We start from the raw sequence: 25396 nt of genomic DNA on the forward strand, positions 1-25396 counted from the left end.
ATCAAGAGGTTCTCCTAGTCCCGCCTCCAACCTCGTTGGCCCCGCCCCTCAGCCCGGAGGCCGCGCCTCTGGATCTCCTGTCCGCGAGGCCCTCCAAGACCCGCCTTCCGCCTTTTGGACCCGCCCCCGAGCTGCCCTCAGCGCCGCCCGATTGCAGCGGTGGTCACGCCACAGGCTGCTCTTAGCCCAGACCAACCTCGGTCCCGAAGCCGCTCAAAGATAGGAGGCCGTGGGTTCCCCTCATCAGGGCCATGTCGGGCTGTCACGCTCCGGAGGGAGACTGCTGCTCGCAGCGCTGCGGCGCTAAGGTAGGGGCGGGGCCGCGGGTGCCCTGTTTGCCCGGACTTGAGGCACAGGTGGCGTGCGGCGGCGGGAGCGGGGCGCCGACCTGGGGGGCCTGGTGCCGGTGTGGACGCCACCCCCGCTACCCGCCGCCCTGGCTCCGCAGGCCGATTCGAGGCCACGGCAGTCGCCGTTCCCGAGGCTGGGCTCCGATGACGGGCGCTGGGCGCCAAACGCTGAAAAAGGGAAAATAACGGAGGAGAGCGCTGCGCATCTTGAGTGTGTTTTGAAACAACTTACCGGGAATACAGGGCAAACGAGGCAACAGGAGGCACTGGAGTGGAAATGGAGCTAAGACTGCCCTCGAGCTTATTTTCTGCGCCCTGGCAATCAGCCCGACGTTTGGCAGGCAGTAGGCGCTCGGGAGACGGTGGCCAAACCGAGGCTGTGCTTCAGTAGCCCCCACTTTCCCTCTCGGCCTGCCTCAGTTTAGAGTGATTATGGGATGATCATCTTTGAGCAGAAGTCAAAGGAAAATCCACCCTCGGGCTGCATCTGCTTTTCATTCACTGGGTATACACCCCAACAGCTTTATGGAATACCTGTGTGCCCAGGGATACAGCGAGGATTAAGACAAATGGCCTGCGGTCTGGAGGAAAACTAGAGGAGTAAACAATTACAATACAATGAGAGAACCCCTGCTTAAGAGGCAGGGATAGCCCCCTAAAATTAGCCCCCTTATTCCTCCTGTTCTTTCTGAGGACTGACTGAAGGTCCCAGTTAAAAAAGTCGTAACGTGGGAGATCTTATTGCGAAATACTTGTCAATCTTGTGGGAATACTCCCACAGCTTAGCAAAAGCTAAGCAAAGACAGCTTAGCAAAGACAACTGTGAGGATGGAATGCTGGACAGGAAAAATTGGATAGAAAGGGGGAAGACGTTGGATACAGGTCAGATAGCTAGGCAGGCGTGCGTGGAAACGGCAGAATCTCTAAGATGTTTCAATAGCATGTTCATGCCACCAGTAAGTGAATCTTGGTGAAATATTATCTAAAGGAGCATCAAAGAGAGCCTTTTTCAAGGGATCTGAGAATAAACAAGACCTCTCAAACCAAACGTGGCCAACAGACAGCTGGGCCAACAGCTGTGTTTGCTTCACATTGTTCATAAGAAATATCAGCCAACCTTTCAAAATGCAGAGCACTTCAGGCTTCTGTTAAAACTTTGGTACATCTGATGGCATGGAGCTTGTATTCCTTCATGGGATCTGGGTTGAGCTGACTAGTGAGTACCACCTAAATGTGCTTGCCAGGTTACAGAGCTCCCCTACCCACAACAGATTTGCATATGCACTTAAATAAACCACGTCCAGTAAGCTTCATTCGGTCCGTGAGCCACCAGTTCGTAAGCTCTGATATAGGACTTTTCTTAATGTAGGAGATGTGATCTTAATTCACAGTGTTTATTGGGCAAAGCACTATCCTGGTAGGTATATATCAAGAGCATGTTCCCTACTTTGTAGGGCGCTAAGCTTAGCTGGGAAATAAACCAAGAACTACTTCTATTTTTTAATTTTACCTTACACATCATAGTGTCCTATATATGTCAACCCTGAATAAATACTTGTTCTTTGCTGTTATTATAACACAAGGCCTTTCAATACCCTTCCCTTGACCTCATCAGTTCTGTACATCTTTACCCCTCCCCTCCACCCTAGCAACGCATTCCCATGGCCATACCCTTCCCTGCTCCACCACTGCCCCTTCACCTCACGCCTTTTTGGGGTGAAGGACTTTTCTTTTTTTACTCCGACACTTCTCTCTGTGTAGCCCCCATCATAGGATCTATCATACTGGATTACAAATAATTAATTGCCTTTACTTAAATGCCTCCCACGCAGACCCCCAAGGGATGGGCTTTGAGGGAGTGTCCCTCAACTACACACATTTGTGTCTCTACAAATATCATTGTGTCCTACTGCAGCTGGCTCCTGGACACCTCCTGGGAGCCCCCCCCCCCCCAGGAGCTTCCCTTCACATTACCTGAAGTGACTATCCTCAGACCTCACCATCTCCTCTCATTCTTTCCCCCAAACCTGCTTTGAAGGTGACTTCGCCTCCAGAAACACAAAGAAAATGAAGCTGTTAGTTGTGAACATCTTAACTTCGATTTCTTCCTGTTCCCACCTACATTATAATGTTAAGATTAAGAACAAGACATCTAGAATTTGTCTGCCAGCGAAAATCTTGGTTCTGCCAGTTGCCACGTGGGCAGTTTTGGATGCATTAATCTTTTTTTTTCTTTCTTTTTTTTTTTTTTTTTAGAGAGAGCGAGCAAGTGAATGGGGGAGGGACAGACAGAGAGAGGGAGACAGAATATGAAGCAGGCTCCACGGGGACTGAATCCCACAAACCTGGCATCATGACCTGAGTCAAAATCAAGAATTGGACCTCCAACCAACTGAGCCACCCAAGTGCCTCAATCTTTCTTAGCATAATATAGCTATTATAAGGATGAAGTTGTATATATAAGCTTTTAGAATACTACCTGGCATAAAATAAGTATTCAATAAATATTAACTATGTTTGTTATTAATCGTATTATTACATATCTTCCTTACTTTTCTTCTTCCTCCTAAGATAAATATTTCCCTGGTCTAATTCCAGCTGCTCTGTCTCCACAAAGATTGACCTATTAGGCTTTTGCTTTCCTGTGGTGCTAATCTCTCCCCATTCCCTAATTTTACCTTTTAGCACGAAAGGAAAACTGGTTATTTCCGAGTTTCCTTTACATGCTAAAACTCTGTTAACCAGTTTTCCCTTCGGTTTCCCCATCTGGCCCTTCATAGCCACACTATTGAAAGAGTCTTTAGAATTCTCTGCTCTAAGTTTTATTCACTTCTTAACCCACTAAGATCTGGCTTCCACACCCAACCCATTAAAACAATTCGTACTTAAGGTTGACCTAATTTACAAAGATAGTTGGCCTAGCAAAAGCCCAAAGTGAACCCATCGTTTTTGTGATTGCACCGAGCTGCATTCCTAGAGAAAATTACATAACTGCACTGAGCGGCCTCACTTCATATTCAAGATTTCAACCCCAAATTGACCCTTAACACTGCCCAACAACCATCCCATGTTTCCCCGGTACTTTACTGTCCCAGTCCCTGAGAGGACTGGTTTATAACTTTTATTATCTTTTCAAGCCTCTCATACCCCGTCCCCACATCGTTCCTCAGCTGATGGCTTTGTTTATACTTAAGAAAATAGAAGACACCGGCTATGAACTTACTTGCCTTCCTAGCACAAAACCTAGCGACCTGCTGAAACGGGAACCCATCTTCTCATTTTTCAAGATGGCGGAAGCCCAATCTCTCCTCTTGTGCACAGGATCTGCCTCCCCTCTCACATTCAGAAGTTGTTCCTGTCCCTCTCCCTGTCTCTCTTACTGTGAATCAGCCCCCTCTCGGCCAGACTGTTCTCATCAGCATGGCTTCCAAGGCCCTGCGTGACCTGGCCCCTGCAAGTTCATCCGCCTCTCTCAGCACTTTCCTTGTCAGCACTCTGCTCCGGCCACCTGGCCTTCTTTCCATCAAATGTGTTAAGCACTGTCTCACTCCAGGGCCTTTACATCTGCTGTCTTCTCTGCCTGGAGTGCTTGCCGCACCCCAGACAAACCTTGTATGTGCAAGCACATTCATTTATTACACACTGGGTTGTTTGTTTGTTTTTCACATTCTGGCTTTAGATTGTCAAGTGCTCAGAGAGGCTTTCCTTAACCACCTTATTCAAAATCAATCTCTGCTACGTTTCTCTTAAGTTGCTTGTTTCCTTCTTCCTACTTATTTAAAAAAAATATTTTTTTAATGTTTATATATTTTTGACAGAGAGCATGAGCGGGGGAGGGGCAGAGGGAGAGAGAGACCTAGAATCTGAAGCAGGCTCCAGACTCTGAGCTGTCAGCACAGAGCCCGACGCGGGGCTTGAACTCAGAGTGGAGATCCCGACCTGAGCCAAAGTTGGACACTCAACAGACTGAGCCACCCAGGCGCCCCTCCTTCTTCCTACTTATTATAATTTATTCCTCTCTTTGCTCTTTTAAAACTACCCCCAGAATGTAAATTTCTTTAGGGCAGGGACTTTGTCAAGTGTTAGTGGCTGAATTGCCAGGAAATGCTTGGCATGCTCCCACCATCCTTCATTGAGACTTGACTCACCCTTCCCTCCTCTGTGAAGCTTTGCCCGACTCCTGCTCCCTCCCACCACTAGCTTCTTCCTCCCACCGGTAAGTGGCTTCCTTGGACTGCCCTGTATTATGTATTGCTTTGTCCTTTCATAACTTCTATACTAGATTGTAAGCTTCTTGAGGGCAAGGGTTTTAGCTTCCTCCTATTCATTTCTTCAGGGCCTGCAGAAGTTTGCCAAATGAATGAATGAGAAGACTCTATAATAAAAAACGAAAGGACAGGTACATAGAGCAAATGCTGTGGCATGGGATTAGAGGAAGGAGCGATCACTTCCTGCTGGGATGATGGCAGAAGGAATCACAGGGGAAGCGCGATAGGGGGCCTGGTGTTAACGCTGATAAGCAGGAGCCTGACAGCTAGAGTCGCAATAATTGAAAATCCACCACGAGCAATAACAGTGCAAAGAAAAAAAAAGACGCACTTGGTTAGAAAGAAAATATGTCTTAGTTAACTAGTGCTCTCCATAGCAAGTACCCCAAAACTTGGGCTTAAAACCCAAACACTGACTGTCTCGCAGAGTTTGAGGATTAGGAGTCTAGGGGAGTTTGGCTCAAGGTTCTGGCTCAGGGTCTCTCCTAAGGTGGCAGACAAACTGTCCCCTGGAGCTACTGTCATCTCGAGGCCTGATTGCAGCTGGAGCTGCAGGCATGCCACAGTGTCGTTGGCGGGCCTCCATTTCTCACTGATTATTGTCCATACACCTCCAATTCTTCACCACACGGCCTTCTGTGTAGGCTGAGTACCCTCTCCATGTAGCCGCTGGCTTGCTCCCCCAGAGAGCAACCAAGACAGAAGCCATAGTGTCTTATATCCTAATCTCAGAAGTGACACGCTGTCACTTCCCCTGTCCTACTGTAGTCCGTTGGCCACACAGCCCTAGTACCATGTGAGAAGGGCCTACACCGCGGGGTGTGAATACCAGGAGGCAGAGATCACAAAGAGCCATCCTGGAGGCTGACTACAACTAAGTTGAATAGAACTGAGAGATTTGTATCAAAATGGACTGAAAGAAAATGGGCGAAAAGTAAAATTGGGGCAAGAAAGCAGAAGGACTTAAATAACAGACCAAGGAGGTGCACCTGAGCATTAAGTGATTGGAGGGATGGGGTGCAGTGATCAAAGCAGTATATTCTTTTAGTGCTCATGGGAGAGAGGAGGGTAAGCTAGAGAAGAGGGAGAGAAAGGAGACATTGTAGGCAAGGACACCAAATAGGGACAGATAACCTTATTCCTCCCCAAATGAGTCCTTGAAAGAGTTTTTACTCAACTGTTGCAAAATAAGAAAATAAGGACAATCAAAAAGTGAATTTCACAAAATTAACACATTCGGTTTAAAGGACAACCTTTTATTTTGAGATGAACCTTCCTACTCTTTTCTTTATGTTAAAAATGTACTTTTTGGGGGTCGCCTGGGTGGCTCAGTTGGTTAAGTGTCCAACTCTTGGTTTTGGCTCAGGTTATGATCTCTTGGTTTTGTGAGTTCAAGCACTTTATCGGGCTCTGTGCTGGCATTGCGGAGCCTGCTTGGGATTCTCTCTCTCCCTCTTTCTCTCTCTGCCCCTCCTCCACTCACACTCTCTGTCTCTCTCAAAATAAATAAACTTAAAAAAAATTAAATAAAATTTTAAAATATACTTTCTTTTTTGAAAAAGGTGATAGTAGATGGTTAAATGTAATTACCGTTATAACTTGGCAACCTTATGTCAGTCCCTAAAATTTAAACTACAACAGCAACAACAAACCCTGGTTTAAAAAAAAATTTTTTTTAACGTTTATTTATTTTTGAGAGACAGAGAAAGACAGGGCGTGAGTCAGGGAGTGACAGAGAGAAAGGGAGACACAATCCAAATCGGGCTCCAGGCTCTGAGCTGTCAGCACAGAGCCTGATGTGAGGCTCGAACCCACAAACGGTGAGACCGTGACCGGAGCCAAAGTCGGACTCTCAACCGACTGAGCCACCCAGGCGCCCCTGCGAACTCTGGTTTTAAAAAGCAGAAGTCTGGAAATCACTGATCCAGATTATTAGCATAAGGAAACTGATACCCAGAAAGGGTCACGGACTTGCCTTAGGGCATTCAGCTAGTTGGGGGTCAAAGCTGAAGCAAGCCTCCACGCCTTCTCATTTCTTCCAGTCAGTGCCTAACTGGTGTGAAAAAGAGTTTGTAAGTGTGGTGAAAGTGGAAGGGAGAAATAGGGTCAGTGGAGGTAAAGTTGCAAAGAAAGCCAGTACGCACGGAGAGGAGAATGAGATGTGCAGAGAGAAACAAAGCCCAGAGACTGAAAAAATGCCGACAACTTGGCCGTGTCTGAATCCAGTCCCTCCCTTGGGCCAGTGTCAAGAATTTTGAAAGACTGAAATGAGCAGAAAAGATCACTAGGTGTCATGGGCTATCTTTGAGCTATTGTGCAACTCTGTAATTGTAGAATCCTGACAGTAATGCAGATGATTACTGACCCTAGAAATGCAGGCTGCATTCTGGACATTCAGTTGGTTGCTGCCTGGTAGATATTGTCCAGTTTTTCCTCATTTATAAATCCAGAATTCCTAATTACTTATATGGGTGATGTTTTGCCTTCTCTTTGGACACAGCAGTATCATGTTTCTGGTTCCCTCACTAGCTGATGGGTTAAATAATATATTTGACATGTGTTTATTTTATATTTGTTTTGAGAGTCCCCCAGGCAAGCCCCTGTCCAAGCAGTACCTCTCTTATGCTTCAATTGAAAGAAAAGGTGGGGGAGGGGAGTAGAATCCTTGTTGGCTGTGAGCAAGTATTTCAGTGACAGTGAAACTGATTTCCATAAAATAACGGGACTGAAAAATCAGAAAAATTAAGTATTGCTTCAAAAACTTTTTAGGCTTTAATGTTTTTGCTATATACAAAATACTGTTAAATGTTTCTCCCTCACACTATAGGACCTCTACTGTCAGAAGTTGATTGCAATCTATCTTCAGTTATGTCTTTAAAAATTCTTACAAACCCAGACATAATAGTAACAGATAAGTAATATTATTGACATTCAGGGGAGAAGTAAATACTAACTAAGCTTCTTGTCAATTCTTAGTGAAATATACATTCTGATACTTACTTTCTTACCATTCTGAACAATTTAGATGATTGCATTTTTACCAAATATATCTGTTAGTTCCCACTGCTACAATTTCCTAAAATTGAAATTTTGTGGGTATGAACAAATGAATGAAACTTTATTAACAGGAACGGCCTTATCATGGTTATCACTGTAGTATGAAGCTGGCTAGTTGCTACAATAACTCAGGACTGGAAGACAAAAGGGAAAGGGGAGACCCATAATAACAGACTATTTTCTATAATGTTTGCAACTTTCTATGCAAATGGATGGTTTTAAGGATTGGAAAACTGTAGGAGTTTTCTCCTTATCTGTTCTTTAATATATAATTAAAATATCACTTGTATCTAAAAAAGAAAATGGCAAATTATACAAGGCATGGATAATTCTGGCTAGATTTTGTAGGGACAGATATAAAGAAAACCAACACAGCTTTATTATTAGTTTTAATTCCAGAATTTTTAACACTTTAAATGGGAGGGAGGTAAAACTTCCAATTATAAAATAAATAAGTCATAGGGATGAAAAGTACAGCATAGGGAATATAGTCAATAATGTAATAACACTGTATGGTGACAGATGGTAACTGCATTTACTGTGGTGAGCATTGCCTAAATTGTCAGAGTTTATTGTACATTGAAAAAACTAATACAACATCGAAAAAAATGGGAGGGAAACTAACATTGTCACACATTGTCCTGGATGCTTTATCTCCATTTTTTTCTCATTTTTAAAAAAACTTACTCACTCCATATCTGGAAGCCTGTAGCACTGTATCTCTTTTTAATCCTCATAATATTCTCATTTTGTAGATTAGTAAACCGAAACCCGTAGTCATATAAGCAATAAATAGTGTAACGAAGGTTTGACTTTATGTCCGTTAACTCCTAAGCCTGTGTTGAGTCAGAACTTTAAAAAATTTTAACATTCCCATGTTCTTAATTTTACATTTTGAAGTCTACTCCATCAAACTATTATTTATGATAAAATACAAAGTGTATGTAAAATATTAACAGTGAATCGGGGAAAACACTATAATTTCAGAAAGCCAGTGAAGTAGCTAAAAATTTGGTGTGCTCAAGAGTCAGCCCTCTCTGGGCCCAGAGGTATTTCTCCCCTTTATCCAGTGCCAAGATTTATACAGGCAAGCTTCCCAGCTGTGCTTTTGTGCACAGAGGGTCTATTTCTTGTTTACCCTTACCTGGGGGGTATAACCTCTCATCTGGTTTCAAGCCTATGGAGGGATTTTCTATTAGGTACCCCATTCTGAGCACACCCTAGGGTTTATTTCGTGTTTCTGACAGCTTGCATAGCTATCAAAATTGAAGGTCAAGCTCACCAGAGATCTGCAAATACCTTCAGGGAAATGGCTTCAGAGCTTCCCTCCGGGGTAGACTCACTCTGGTTTCTTTTTTTTTTTAACAACTATTTTTTTTTTTTTTTTTGATGTTTGTTTATTTTGAGAGAGAGAGTGAGCTTGCACAAGCAGGAGAGGGGCAGAGAGGAGAGAGAGAATCCCAGGCAGGCTCCCCGCTGTCAGTACACAGCCCAATGTGGGGCTCAATTTCACGAATCATGAGATTGTGACCTGAGCCGAAATCAAGAGTTGGATGCTTAACTGACTGAGCCACCCAGGAGCCCCCACCCTGGTTTCTTTTATGGCCACTGTGAAGCCTTCTTTACTTTTTTGCTAGCTCAGCAATTTAATTTGAAATTTTGTTTTAAACTTTATTCAGGAAGAAAAAATTACTCAACATTTTCAGTTGTTTTCAAAGTTAGATTTCATACTGCCAGAAATGGAATTCATTGCATTTTTCATTATTGTTTTGGGTTTTATTAACTTTAACTTTAAAAAATGGGGAAACATCATATTTTTTTATTCCTAAAGAAGTAATCATTAGACTTAATAAAAATAAGCTCTTACTTTAACTAGATTTATTGTGCTGATCACTTACAATATATACAGATACCTACTCTTTATGTTATCCACTTGAAACTAATATAATGCTATATGTCAATTATACTTCAATAAAAATACATGAATAAAAGCTCTATGTTTATCCCAGCATATATACATTTGTTCCTATACACACATATCTTCATACAAATGGGCCCAGAAAGTATTACTTGTGATTGCTTCTGAGTGAGTCCTTTCTATGTTTTTTTCTTGACTTTATATTCCATAGTGAGTATATATTGATTTTGTAATAAGCAAAAACAATGTAATCACTATGGAAAAAAGACATTTTAGAATAAAAATAAAATCAGACCAACACAGAATATGAACAAATAGCTGTCATATGTATATCATGACTTAACTGAATAAGATGTTTTGTGTAAGGAAATTTGCTGGACAGACCAAAACATGTTCCTTTCAGCACTAAATTCTATTTTATTTCAGCCATTGCAGTAGATGCTTTGCATTATATACTGGGCATTTCCCCACCTTGTTCTTATAGCCTATTCCATAGTGTTAGACTATATGGCCCTATCCTGAATAATTCCAGGTTGCCAAATAACATAGATCTACTTTCTAAACATCAAAAACAAATTATGGGGGCACCTGAGTGGCTCAGTCAGTTAAGTGTCTGACTTCAGCTCACGTCATGACCTCATAACTCGTGGGTTCGAGCCCCACATCGATCGGGCTCTGTGCTGACAGCTCAGAGCATGGAGCCTGCTTTGGATTCTGTGTCTCCCTCTCTTCTGCCCCTCCCCAGCTCACACTCTGTCTCTCTCTCTCCTTCAAAAATAAACATTAAAAAAAAAAAAGGTTTTATAAAAACTTTAAAAAACAAAGTATGTTTTGTAATAGTTTTCTCCCTCATGGTACCCTCTCTATAGTAGATTTTCTTGGCTTCTTAGCAAAGATGTCAGCTAGAAAAGTCACCCAATAATATAATGTCTGTTTGAAAAATCCTTATCTTCTTTTTAAGGACAAGGAACATCCAAGATACCTGATCCCAGAGCTTTGCAAACAGTTTTACCACTTGGGCTGGGTCACCGGGACTGGAGGAGGAATTAGCTTGAAACATGGGTAAGTTTCTGCCTGATGTCATTTCTGAGAATTCTCCATGTAAGTAGCCCATGAAGAGCCTAATACGTGTTATGTACAAAGAACAACTGGTACTCAGTTTTATGTGATAGTGAAAGTATCTAGTTTCTAAATGGAGAAATGAGTATTTGTGTAACTGAATGACAAGTGTGTAGAAGTTGTACATACAATAAATACCTAAGGATTTAAGAATCACAATTTCTAAACAGAATAATTTGGTCCTCGGTCTTTGGAGTCCCAAAGTTAAATTACACACTGCCAAGTATGTTTCTATGTCTGGAATTAGAAAGGGTCCCTTCTTGGGAATGCAAGCTGGTGCAGCCACTCTGGAAAACAGTATGGAGGTTCCTCAAAAAACTAAAATTAGAACTACCCTACGACCCAGCAATTACACTACTAGGCATTTATCCAAGGAATACAGGTGTGCTGTTTCGAAGGGACACATGCACCCCCATGTTTATAGCAGCACTATCAACAATAGACAAAGTATGGAAAGAGCCCAAATGTCCATCGGTGGATGAATGGATAAAGAAAATGTGGTGTGTGTGTATATATATGCATATATATATATATATATATATATATATATATATATCGTGTGTGTATATATATATATATATATATCGTGTATATATATATATATATATATATATACACACACACACAAAATAGAGTATTACTCGGCAATCAAAAAGAATGAAATCTTGCCGTTTGCAACTACGTGGATGGAACTGGTGGGTATTATGCTAAGTGAAATTAGTCAGTCTGAGAAAGACAAATATCATATGACTTCACTCATATGAGGACTTTAAGAGACAAAACAGATGAACATAAGGGAAGGGAAACAAAAATAATATAAAAACAGGGAGGAGGACAAAACATAAGAGACTCATAAATACGGAGAACAAACAGAGGGTTACTGGAGGGATTGTGGGAGGGGGGATGGGCTAAACGGGTAAGGGGCACTAAGGAATCTACTCCTGAAATCACTGTTGCACTATATATATACTAACTAATTTGGACGTAAATTTAAAAAAATTAAAAATAAAATTAAAACAAAAAAAGGGTCCTTTCTAGGTAAGCAGGATTTGTTTCAAGGGTTCAGATACGGATTTTAAAGTCACTTAAACACAGATTACGAACCATCAAAAGTACTAAAAATTACATTTTATTAAGTCAAAAGACGACATTATGCCTTTCTAAGTGCATCATGTATCATCATTCATGGATAGCACCTGCTGGTCTTTGTTGCTCAGAAGATAAAACAAGAAGGACTGGTTGAAACAGAAAGAATTTTACTTGTTCATTAGGTATGTTCAGTGTCTTTCCTCCAAGAAGTTAAAGAAACAAGTGACTATCAGTAATGAAAATACAAGTTGTAGAAACTCATTCTTTCAAGTGTTTCTGGAATAGGATGAATGTTTTTTTTCTCCTGAACTGTTTTAGGAATAGTACTATCTGGAGGCTGAATGTTAAACTGAGTAACTTGATTTCTTTCTTTATCCTAATTCACTTTCTTTAACAAAATTGAATTAATATAACATTTATATAATATCGAATCTATATAGTAATACCGCCAAGGGGGCTGCATTTTGTAGAAAGGAATGGAATGAAAAATTTAATCAGAATGCTTAGAACAAAAGAGATTTTTCGGTATACTACAGGATGATGCCAGTGAAATTTCATCTACTTCAAATTACCGAGTAACTCATGGAATAGTAATTGAACTGTGGGCAACGTCAGTAGGGACCCAGCTGTCACAGTTCCATGTATAGGGATGCACGCAGTCTGGAAAGATCATGTTCCTCATGGTGCATCGCACATCCATCCGTGCCTCCTCTCTGACTGTCAACCCAGTGCTCCATCAATCCAATTCAGCATTTGGCAGGTTTTCAGATTATTTTGCCAAAGCTTTCAAGTTGACTGTTCAGAGCAAAGTCCTAAGATAATGACATTTGTCGCTAAGATAATGACATTTGTCACTGTTGTTTCATTTATCCATTTAGTTGAGTTCCCCATAATTTGGTTTCTCAGCTATATTTGTAATAAATCATATTCTAAACATTGCCTTTAGTTAACTGCTTTTTATTTGCATATGCAGAAATTTATGTATGTACAAATATGTACAAAATACTTCTATCAAACTGAGTTCAAATAACCATTTTTGAAGTGGCTTTTTAAATAAATGGCAGTGATGGGGCACCTGGGTGGCTCTGTCAGTTGTATTTGACTCTTGAATTTTGGCTCAGGTCATGATCTCATGGTTCGTGAGATCCATACTGTCAGCGTGGAGCCTCCTTGGGATTCCCTTTCCCCCTCTCTCTCTGCCCCTCCCCTGCTCGCTTGCTCTCTCTCCCTCACTCTTTGTCTCAAAACAAATAAACATTAAAAAAATGGCAAAGTGAAAATGGAATGCAAATCTCAAAAGTAAATTTATTTATCATAAAGACATAAAAGACTATGTTCTTTCTAGAAGAACTTTACTAACCCATGCACTGAAAATGTGTGTGGTCACCCTAAAACACTCACGGGGCACCTTTTAAAATTAAGTGGTTTTTACAGCACTACAATCAATTTATGGGGACATTGCATCATAAGCGAAAATGTTTGGTCCTTGGTTAGGTTCTTAATGGGTGAGGAGCTCCTCCTGGGGGTCACGGGTGGAAACAGCCCCAGTTTTATGGCATTGTTTGGAATGTTATTAAACCTGTGCTTTGCAAAGTAAGATGGGTAATTTGTAGTAAAATGTTGAATTTTTTTCCTCATATTTAAATGACTTCATAAACCCACATCATTAACTATCTACTATGTTATTCTCGTGTTATAGGTGAAAGTTTGGTTTTCTTTGATGCTTAAAGCAAATAAATTTGGAATGAAGGACAAACCCAATAGATTATGTTTGGAGATATAAAATTATTTACTGATTCCAAGGTTTGGCTGATACCATTTTAGATTATACTACTTGTGTGTGGTACCAAAAGATGTGTATAAAAGACAGCTTAAGATACATATGAGAGTTAAATCAGAAGGAGGAAATAGAAGAGCAAGAAAATGACAGTAGTCGAAGCAATTCCAAGACACTCAGCAGCCATTGTGTTTAGGTTGGGGCACTACCATTCACATTTAGCATTTCCTGTTTTCATGGTGTGATATTGTAACGTGTCAGAGACACCAGTCCTATTCATGCTATTAAAATTAAATTTGATAAACCTGTAGTGTAGACACGATATGTGAGGTATATTATGATTTTAAATTAAAAAAAAAAATTTTTTTTTTGAGAGACCACAAATGGGAGGGGCAGACAGAGGGGGACAGAGGATCCAAAACAGGCTCTGAGCTACAGCAGTGAGCCCAATGGGAGGCTTGAACTCAGGAACCACGAGATCATGACCTGAGCCAAAGTCGGACGCTCAACCGAACCACCCAGGTGCCCCTAGATTTAAATATTTTTAAATAGCCAGGCAGTAAATAAAAATAGACGCAACTGAACATAGATGTATTTTGAACTCTTGAATTTTGTTTCCCTCCTTATGGAATAGTGAAAGAGCAGGCAGTACCGAGAAATAAATCTCAAAACTTAATACTTCAGATGCAAAATGCTTTTTGTTTGTGGCTTACGGCACCAAGTAAATACTTCCCTTTTAGTCTTTGGCACATTTCCCTCCTAAAATAAAGGCTCTCGGGGCGCCTGGACGGCTCATCAGTTAAGTGTCCAACTCTGGATTTTGGCTCAGGTCATGACCTCAGGGTCCTGAGATCAGGCTCTGTGCTGGGCATGGAACCTGCTTAAGGTTCTCTCTCCCTCTACCCCTCCCCCACGCTCTCTCTCAAAAATAAAATAGAGTTTCTATCATCTTTACATTTTTATCCAGGTACCTCCTTCTTTGTAGATGTAAATATGTATTTTTTCTAAAACATATTTAGCTCATCTTTTAACTACCCAAAGTTGATCAGTTTTGTGTTCACAAAGGGAGCAATAAAAACAGATTCAGATTACGAAATCACTTGAATAAACAGAATACCCTGGATTTTCCCACTTTGTAGATGGAGTATATTTACTAACAGGCTGTTTTAAACTTTATTTGGGTCTGTTCCCAGGACTGCATACATTTCTCCCCACACAAGAAGACTTACCCTACAAGTCCACTGACTATATATCACACATGAGTCTAGAATTTCTTCCATGTTACATAAGGAAAGAAGCTTTGGATCCCCGGTATTTGCAAAGAACTCTAACTGTATGATCCCTCTGATTCCACTGGTTCCAGAGGAATGCCACTCTGGTTTCTTATGTCGTGGGTTTTTTTTATGCAACAAAGCTCTTAAGTGAGCTATTTCATGAAAACACCTGAATGTAGCTTACTGTGGTTTGGATTTCACTCCCATTACCAGACATTTCTTTTCCAGATCTTAGTTTACCCGTGGACCCTTAAAGGAACTTTCATTTTTGTCAGTTACAAGTCTATGGGTTTATTAATAACTGGATTGATGGCTTGAGTCAATATAGGCCATCATCCTCATTATTCACCAGGAACCAGTGTCCCTACATCCGTGTCTCAGCAGCAGAAGCTGGAGCATTCAGGTGCTGGTATTTCTTTCAATTGCATGTATGTGGCAGCTCTTTACTACCTTCTGGGAGCCACTGAAACTGACAAAGGAGACAAAGGAACTCTGTTGAGGCTGGAGAGAATTTAGAGAAGATTTTGAAATTAATTTCCCAATCAAATTTGAGAGTACTTTGTGACAAATGGTACATTATAGCATCTCCCCTAGCACAACATTCTGTAACAGGCACATCTCCACATGGAACCGTGCCTTTTATCCGTATTTTTAACTTTCCACAGTTGTTTCAGCTTTATTACCAAATAGTTTCACAAGAAAGATGTGCTTTTCAAATAGGAAGCATATATTCCACCCAAAAAGTAGCTTAATGTTAATGCTATAATTTAATAAGGTGTCCAGCAGGGGTCCCTGAACTTCATGTTTTATAAGCAGAGCATTTCAAGCACTAAAATTAAACTTGATCCCTTGTGAGACAGAGATCATCTGCTCAAGAGCATATCTTCCCCTAATTGGATTTTGTAGTAACTGTTCCACATTTAATGAGATAAACTGCAATCTCATGCTAAAGATGCCAAAGACTTGTTTTATTTCCCATAATCAGATAAAAATCTGGTTACCATTGATTTTGCACTGTAAACAGAAATAAAGAAATATATATGAAAACTGTCAACATTTTACTGCATCACCAGCATTACGTTTGTCATGTAATTACAGTGCGTTAGTAATTTGTTATTCTTTCTATACAGCACACATCAGTAATTAATTCAAGCAGCTTTCTGTGTGATTTGATTTATAAAGAATATTGATGATTGGACTGTAAGAATACACTTGCCTTTGTTCAAAAGCAGAACAGTAGAGTTAAATACATACCAATTTCTACATTTTGTGTTACCAGCGATGAGATCTACATTGCTCCTTCAGGAGTGCAAAAGGAACGGATTCAGGTATGTTAAAGGTTCCTTCTTGACCCCAAAGCTCTTTTCTTCTCTACTTGACTATTATTGTTTTGTGAAATGGAATTAATTTTAAAAGAAGTTTTGAGGGGGGGTTATATTGATAACTTAAATGAATAATCAATAAACATTTCTTAAGTAACTATTAAATTTTTTTTTTAAGGTGAACCTCCATGCAACTAATATTTTTGAATTGTCATTCATCCTCTAGAGGGCACAAGTGAATGGCACAATCTTAAGTCCTACTACAAAGTGATTATAATTTTTCAGCATTATAACACTGTCTTTATCAGGCTGGTAGGGTGATCACGTTGATGGTCTCAATGGACCAAACTGACTCATATTAAACAATAGCAAAGCTATTCCAATCTAAGTTATAAAACTTTATTTCAGATTTTTGAGAAGTCTCATTCCATATTAATGCTGGAGTGCTGAAAATTTAAACATAACACTTAACTCCTAAGGCATAATCCTTCATTAATAAAACATTTATATTGTAGTTTGTAATAAACCCTGGCAAATGAAAGTCACAAGTCAGAAGTATGCATGCACTACTAGGAAAAATCTGTGGATCTGCTTAATTACTTCAACTTTAAGAATAATATACCTCACTGAGATTAACATGTCTGAGTACCAGTTCACTTTCTCAGGAGATAAGAAAATTCTACTCTATATTTTTCCTCCTATGATGACATATGAAGAAAAAACTGTAACCCCCATCTTAGAATGATGATTTCTTTGTAGAGTTTCTCTGAAATATAGTTGTGAAATGACAGGGGAAAGCCAAGAAGCTAAGTTGATGAAGTATCATTACATGCATATGAAATTTTCCATATCAATTGTTTATTCAAATTCTAAAGGAAGAATTACAGCTCTCTTGAGAATATTTTTATCAGTAGAAAACAGTTTTTATTTCTCAAAATGGCTGAAACATTTTGGAAGAGAAACAATTATATGAATATTTAAAAGATGGGTTAAATATGCATACATGCATCTTAGCACACACCAGAAAGGGGACACTTCTAATTGATATCGTATAAGCCTTTTTTTTCTTCTCTGCCCCCCTCTACAAACAGCCTGAAGACATGTTTGTTTGTGACATCAATGAACAGGACATAAGTGGACCTCTGCCGCATAAGAATCTTAAAAAAAGCCAGTGCACTCCTCTTTTCATGAATGCTTACACAATGAGAGGTAGGCAGAAAATGTATTCACCATAAAGAACTATTTGCTACAGAGTAGGTTTTCTAAATAATTGTAATTATTGTTGTAGTTAACATTTCTCGAACACCTACTGTGTGCAAGAACTTTAATTATGTTAACACTTTCAGTGCTCACATCAGCCCACGTGGAAGGCCCATTGTTACTCCATTTTGTGTTCGAGAGGACAGAGGCTCTGGGAGATTTTCCTAAAATAAATAGCTAGTGAGTCCTGGGGCCAGAATTCCAACCTAGTATGACTCCACTAGATTGTCAGGTTGACTGACAACACTATATTTACAATCAGATGCCTACTTCTAGTGTAGAGATCTACCTCCGGGAACTTGTAGAAGGTAAGTAAGATTACAAGTGAGGGAAAATTGTGGCCTTTACTTTTAGTAGGAATAGTGCTGTCTCTCTCTCTCTCTCTCTCTCTCTCTCTCTCTCTCTCTTTTTTTTTAGTGTACCATATGATAAAAGTAGGAGTCTTATTTCAATTCCCAGAATTTGTGATAGCAAACCAGTCTGGAAAGGTTGAGCCTAGAGGACGGTGTGAAAATAGAAAATTATACCTGAAACACCAGAGCAATAAAGTCATTACAACCATGCTTTTTATAGCCCCTGAATGAAATCTGTTCTGAGCATGGTCTCATGCTGTGTTCTGTTCCCGGACACTGTCAGCTGCTCCCGACAGCGTAAAATCTCAGGAACAGATGCTAACAGCATGAAACATCTCTCCCAGCATAAAGCGAAATAAACTTCCAGTTGCAAAAATAGCCATTACTGAATTTTATAGCATACAAATCCTTTTTTAGGTAAATCCATTAAAACCCTGCAACCCCGATGCCACCGAGACATGGCCCGCACTCTGAAGCCTAACTCCATGATTAAGGGTCACCATGACCGCGGTTTAAACCCAAGTGCCACCACTGCTATCTGTGAACCGCAGACAAGTGATTTAACATCTCTGAACCCCCGTTTCCTTGCCCATTAAGTCGGGGGCATAGAATTTACATCTCTGGTTGTTGTGGGGAACTGAAGATCAAGAGATCACACGTAATGGGGATTTGCCCAGTGCCTGGCACAGAGGAACTCCTAATTAAATGGGAATATTGGACTATGATCTCCATGATTATTCTAGTTACATTTCAGACCATCTAAAAGCTATTTCTTAAGCATGTGTATTGTGCATTGCCCCGATGCTGATAAAGTTTAAATGCTTTTTGCAGCTTTGCAGCTTCTGTTAGTATTTCTCTCTTCCTACCTCCATCCCTCCCCTCCTGTCTACTGCCAACTTATTATTCCATGTCAAGAAAAACAAGGTCGTCATCATATACAAATAAGTGTATGTGATATATAATATATATATGATATGTGATATATAATATATATGTTATGTATATATACTATATATCACTTATCATATATATATTTTTAAAGGTATCGTTTTGTTTTCCCTGAGTATGTGACTTTCTTCTCCCTCCTCCAGGAGCAGGTGCAGTGATTCATACCCACTCAAAAGCAGCTGTCATGGCCACCCTTCTCTTTCCAGGACGAGAGTTTAAAATTACACATCAAGAGATGATAAAAGGAATAAGGAAATGTACTTCGGGAGGGTATTACAGGTATTTTTTTCTATTTTTGCTTAAGTAATTTCAAAAGTATTTTTTCTGTCTTTTGATAAAGAGGCTGCTGATCTTTTTTATGCCTTTAATGAGATGTTGTGGGATCTATGTTAAGTAATACCCCACTTAATATTACACTTCCAGATCTGTTCTCAGTGACACAAATCAGACACCACCCTTCCTCCTCCCCACCACCACCCCAGCCTTGGTAAATTATTAGCAACATGAATAATGAAACCGTTTGTCAGAGTTAAGTGGAAAACCCTTGGCTGAGCTTTCTATAGAGATGGAAAGATTATGTTCCTGTATGGAAGCACCCTGAGAGCGTGGTCCCCTCACCTTCATTTTGTCTCCAGGAAGCTTCAGCCCTGACTGAAGCTTCATCTTGATTTAACTTAGTATGTCTAGGGGAGCCTGTGTCGGTTAAACATCTGACTTGAGCTCAGGTCATGATCTTGCAATTTGTGAGTTCAAGACCCGTGTCGGGCTCTGGGCTGTCAGCCCAGAGCCCGGAGCCTGCTTCAGAGTCTATGTCTCCCTCTCTCTCTGCCCCTCCCCTGCTCACACTCTGTCTCTCTCTCTCTCTCTCAAAAATAAATAAATGTTAAAATTTATTTAACATTAAATAAATGAGTTCAAGCCCCACATCGGGCTCTGTGCCGACAGCTCAGAACCTGGAGCCTGCTTTGGACATGTGTCTCCCTCTCTCTCTGCCTCTCCCCTGCTCATGCTCTGTCTCTCTCTCTCGTGCTCTCAAAAATAAAAAAAATAAATAAAATTAAAACAAATTTTTAATTTTTTTCAAATTTAGTATTTCTAGAATATTTTCATATTTACGATTATTTCAATTAAGTAGATCTATGTATTTTTATAATTTTTCAGTATGGAAAGTGGCATTAGATGGTATAGAGTGGAGGCCTTCTAGATAAAATCAACCAAATCCGCCAGCCCACCAAAATGTTCGCCAATCTAGAATACAGGGATGGGAAGAAATGCGTTCTCGGTGTTCAGGTACAAGCTAAGCATTTCATTTGAATGTACTGGCATTCTTATTCCTGAGCTGCTTAATTTGCCCGAGGGCCTGATCCTACCTTACCTTGCTTAGAGGAAACGGGTGCCAGTTTTTCTAAAGTGTTCTTAACAGCAGTATCTTATTGTTAATCCACGTAGTAGAATCCATGTACATGTTTAAACGAGTGTGCCGGGAACTTAATATGACTTGATTTTAGTTACTATTTATTGTATGCCTACAGCATTACTCAGCACTGCAGAATATCTATTTACAAAAGTGAAATGTTTAAATTATGGAAGTGTACATACTAAGGAAAGGATAGCCCCACATTGCCTTTCCATTCTGGGTCTCCAAGGAGAGGCATTGTGTGTGCTATTAATTTCATCAGCGTTTGGTTGCTTTGGTGAAGAAATAAAAGCAGGTGAGAAGGAGGCGTGAAAGGGCAGGTAGAGGGACAGCAGAGAGCCTTCTGGAATTCTGTGAGAAAAAGAATGGCCCGAACCAAGACATGCCGCTTCTTATGCATCATAACAGACACGCTTCATAGATCACTTTAAACGTTTCTGATTTTAAAGAATACAAACCTTTTTGAAATGTCTTTTGCAATTCTATCTGATCCTGGCTGGGAAGTCAGTAACAGGGTCATTATCACAGCCCAGGAGGCAGTGATCTTTCTTCAGAATTTGGGGAGAATCCTAAGAGTCCAGTTTTCAAAAGAAGGGGCAGTGAAGGCTGGACGAAGGAACAAAGGAGGGTTTTGATACTCTGTATTTTTTAAGTCCAGCTTGAAAAACAAAAACTTTCAAATACACACCTAATTCTCCTCAGGGGAGGTTACCGTATGTATGTAAGTGTGGTTGTCCTTCCTTCCGGCAGCAACACGGGTGGCCTGTGGCAGAGTGAAAAGCACACTGTTTAGAGGTCAGAGGACCATCTTGGCTCTGTTCCTCATTTGACTCAGAAGGAATAGTGTTCAGTCTGTAAAGTGGGTGGCTTGGGTTGAATTTCAGGTCTCATTTTGCTGTGATATTATTTTACTCAGGAAAAGATGTCTGACTTTTCAGTGTATGCTAGAGGAAAATATATGTTTGTGATTCTCTTGGCCAACATTAGGAAAGATCTGGGGGGCGTCTGGCTGGCTCAGTCCGTTAAACGTCTGACTTCGGCTCAGGTCATCAACTCGCATTTTGTGAGTTCGAGCCCCACGTCAGGGGCTGACAGCTCAGAACCTGGACCCTGCTTCGGATTCTGTCTCCCTCTCTCTCTGCCCCTCCCCTGCTTGCACTCTGTCTCTCTCTCTCTCAAAAATAAGTAAAGATTAAAAAAAAAAAAAGAAGAAGAAAGATTTGGGGCTAGCAATTCATTCTTTCCATATTTAAGAATATCCTTCAATTACCTCTATTTCACTTAAGTGAAATAATAAACATCTCCATAATGCTGCTGGTAGTGGTTGGCCAGGCTCTTTATCACGTGACAGCTCCTTAGCCTATACCTGCCCTAAAGTAGCAATTTTTGGTAAAACTTTACTTAGAACTTCTTTTGTTGTTGTGAAGTTTGGCCATTATAGAGGTAGCGAAAAAGGAGATGTTACTTTAACAAGGGAAGAGAAATTTATGTAAAAGGGAAAACACGTCCGAGTTTGACTGGGTATAAATGACCTCAGAGATAGACTTAATTTTACTAGTATCTAAGTTATTTGCGTAAATATTATTACATGAACAGAAAGGAAATGCATATTCTGATTTTTTCACACGTATTTACTGAAAACAGGTGGAAGTAAAAGAAGTTCTAATGCCACAGACTTGAGAATGTTCTGAAAGTACTATCACACCTTTAATAGTTATTTCCAGAAGGTTCTTGCTAACCCAGTACTATAAACCACACCCGTATGTATTTATTTGCCTGAGACACTTTGAGGTCTTGCAGAGATAAAATAAAATGGTTTTGTATCTTTGGAAAATCCATACTTAATAAGTAGTTCAATTGTTAATCCTTTCTATGTTTCTGGTTCTCGGATCTATCATTTCTTATCTCCTATTAAAAATACTATGATTGTCTCTGCCTCAAGGAAATACTTGTATGATCTTGATAATTTCTTTGTTAGGTTTTGGTATCCTATACAAATTTCTGCCACTTAGAATAATACCTGCCAGATTCCCAAGGCATCTTTTGATACAGCTCTCTATGCAAGATATGCAGAATAACATGCAAAATCTTGTTCATAACGTGGAGTGGCTTTCGGATACAAAGAGAATGTCTAGTTGGTCCGTGAAAAAAATTGTAAATTTTACATATGAATACCTTTATTTGTTTTAGCGGGAAAAATGGCTTGTTTTGTCCCATAGGTATGATGATATGTTAGTGGTACCCATTATTGAGAATACACCTGAGGAGAAAGACCTCAAAGAACGAATGGCTCGCGCGATAAATGAATACCCAGACTCCTGCGCGGTCCTGGTCAGGCGTCATGGAGTGTACGTCTGGGGAGAAACCTGGGAGAAGGCCAAAACCATGTAAGTATCCATCAAAGGGCATTTGGGACAAGTCACTATACTCCAGATGTGAAGAGGGAATGAAGTGTGTTTTATGATTTGAAAGGAAGTACGACTTTTTTGTGTGTTATTGGTCAAAGTGGTTTAAATTTAAGTCATCTGGGGGCGCCTGGGTGGCTCAGTCGGTTAAGCGTCTGACTTCGTCTCAGGTCATGATCTCGCAGTTCGTGAGTTCAAGCCCCGTGCCAGGCTCTGTGCTGACAGCTCGGAGCCTGGAGCCTGCTTTGGATTCTGTGTCTCCCTTTTGCTCTGCCCCTCTCCTGCTCATGCTCTGTCTCTCTCTCTGTCTCAAAAATGAATAAAAACAGGGGCGCCTGGGTGGCTTGGTGGGTTAAGCGTCCGACTTCGGCTCAGGTCATGATCTCACGGTCCGTGAGTTTGAGCCCCGCGTCGGGCTCTGTGCTGACCGCTCAGAGCCTGGAGCCTGTTTCAGATTCTGTGTCTCCCTCTCTCTCTGCCCCTCCCCTGTTCATGCTCTGTCTCTCTCTGTCTCAAAAATAAATAAACGTTAAAAAAAATTTTTTTTTAATGAATAAAAACATTTTAAAAAATTTAAATTTAAGTCTGTTATTTCTAGATACTTGATTTGCATTATGTATTCACTTATTACAAAATATTTATTGGACAAGCTGTTATTTGGCGAGATACTATGCACTTGATACAAAGGAGAAGGAAACAGCTCTTTTTCTCCCAAGTGTAAGGCTAGAAGGGAGAATAAGGCTAACCCAAGTTAATAATGATTTGCTACATTTATTTCAAAAAGTGACACGGAGTAAAAAATTTAAATTTATGTAAGTAGTATATTTTAAACTCCCTTTTATTTCCTGAGATGCATGTAATATGGTTGCATGATTCAAAATGATTCCTTTCCATGTTTTAATAATGCTGGGGGCAAAATGAGAAAAATCTGGCCTGGAATTGAGAAAAAAACAATGCACTAGGAGCCGGCTTAGCCTGATGGAGAGGAGAAATGTGGGAGGGCTGGAGAACTCTCTTTCACTAAGACCTTCCGTTCTTTGCTTTTTCTTTTCCAGGTGTGAGTGTTACGACTATTTGTTTGACGTGGCCGTGTCCATGAAGAAAGTGGGCCTGGATCCTACACAGCTTCCGGTTGGAGAAAATGGAATCGTATAAGCCAAGTGAAAATGTAATTCTGTACACCAAGCCTATCTTGATTATTATGCAAATGAAACTTGATTATTCTTTTTAATGAATTGAACCTTCCCATGATACTATTAAGTCACTAAACACTGAAGATGGTCACCCTGAATCTACTTCTGACGTTGGACGATATTTGCTTGTATTCTTGGAATTTTAAATGGCAATGCAGTGAAATAAAAAATTTTATAATGAAGGTTTTTTTTTATGCTTACTTTTAAATCCTTAACAGCAAAATATCCTCACTTAAATTAATTCCTTTTTTACGTACACTCCCAGAGAAACCCTTTTATTCTCTAAAGTTGCTGAGGATACCCAATTCGTGAGAAAATTTCCATTCATTATGAAATGAGCATTTTCTTATTTTAATATTGGCATCATGAAACGTATGTGAAAAGTTAAAGCCAAGTGTATCTCTCCATATTGACGTCAAAACAATTTACAGGTTTCCCCTGTTTGCTGTAGTGCTTCCTTGTAACAAAGCATAAAGGCACTCATTTCATACCGGAATCAACTGTGAAATTCCCACCGACTCCAACTCTACTAGCCAAACCAACCCTAACCAAACCAGTGATATAATCAGAAAGCGTTTTCCTTCAGGAAGCCAAAAGCAACATCACCTTGATCATAAAGGTTTCACTTGGTTAGTGCTTTTTTCAGTGGGGGGAGAAAATCAATAAGGCACCATCTGCACAATCTGAAGCTCATCTACCCCCCTCTCTGTTTACTGCCCTCTCCCCTTCAAGTACATTGACCCTAGTCCTCTCACTCCAGGCCCTCGACCAGACCCTTTGTCGTTATCCAGGACCCCCTTCATGCCCTTGCTTCCCTCCTTTTGAAGCCCAGATGGCGGCCCCATATTTGCAGCATTTCATTGCAAACATCCCAACGCCCTGGGATGGGGATGGCCCGGTGGGGAAAAATTACACAACTCTGTTGATTGATCCCGCTTCAGATCTAGGACCACACACGTCAGGTGGACCCTCAATACTGCCAAGCAAACTTCCTATGATTCCGTAGTAAATTCATTCTCCCAACCTCAGGACTGTCTCTCCTGGCCCTTATCTTTCATCAAATTTCCAATATTCACCCCCCTCCCCAACACACACACACACACACACACACACACACACACACACCAGATGACAACCTCTCATACTCACAGAGATAAAATAGATCCATTCCAAAGAGAACTAATCTTTCCAGTTAACGTTTCCACCAACCTTCCTGCCTACAGCCTTCTTTGCCACTTTTCTTGTACAAAGTTGGTTCTAAGGCCAATTCTTCCACTTAGGCCTTGGATCCAATGCCCTCTAGCCTTCTCAAGGACTTTGCTTCTGCAAGGATCCCCACATCAGTCCCTTTTCTCTTTTGTACTGGCAATTTTTTGCTCTCTTAACTGGCTCTTTTTTATTGGTATAAAAACATGCTGAAATATCATCTATCTTAAGTCACACACACACACACACACACACACACACACACACCAGCCTTCAGTTCATCCAGCACCTTTAGAGCAAAAATTTTTGAAAGAGTTGTCCACTTTTCTGTCAACCATTCTCACTTGTTCCTGACTCCCTCCAGGCAGGCCACACCACTCCACTGAAAGAGATTTACCAAGAGTAACAAAACCCCCCACCTCCTCAGCCTCTTTGAATGC

The 25396-nt window shown here is 40.5% G+C and overlaps 1 protein-coding gene across 1 annotated transcript; it reads left to right on the top strand.

Annotated features, from left to right (window-relative positions):
- The first annotated feature begins 62 nt into the window (after positions 1-62).
- Positions 63-23932, top strand: APIP (APAF1 interacting protein). Its single transcript, XM_019470085.2, has 7 exons — positions 63-308; positions 10555-10655; positions 16132-16180; positions 17266-17383; positions 18879-19014; positions 22372-22539; positions 23613-23932. Exons 1-7 carry the CDS (start codon positions 252-254, stop codon positions 23710-23712), a joined length of 729 nt encoding a protein of 242 aa, XP_019325630.1. The 5' UTR covers positions 63-251; the 3' UTR covers positions 23713-23932.
- The last annotated feature ends 1464 nt before the right edge of the window (positions 23933-25396 follow it).

Source organism: Panthera pardus, unplaced genomic scaffold (genome assembly GCF_024362965.1).
Source record: "Panthera pardus isolate Hobbes unplaced genomic scaffold, ASM2436296v1 HiC_scaffold_12, whole genome shotgun sequence".
Classification (NCBI taxonomy): Eukaryota; Metazoa; Chordata; class Mammalia; order Carnivora; family Felidae; genus Panthera; species Panthera pardus.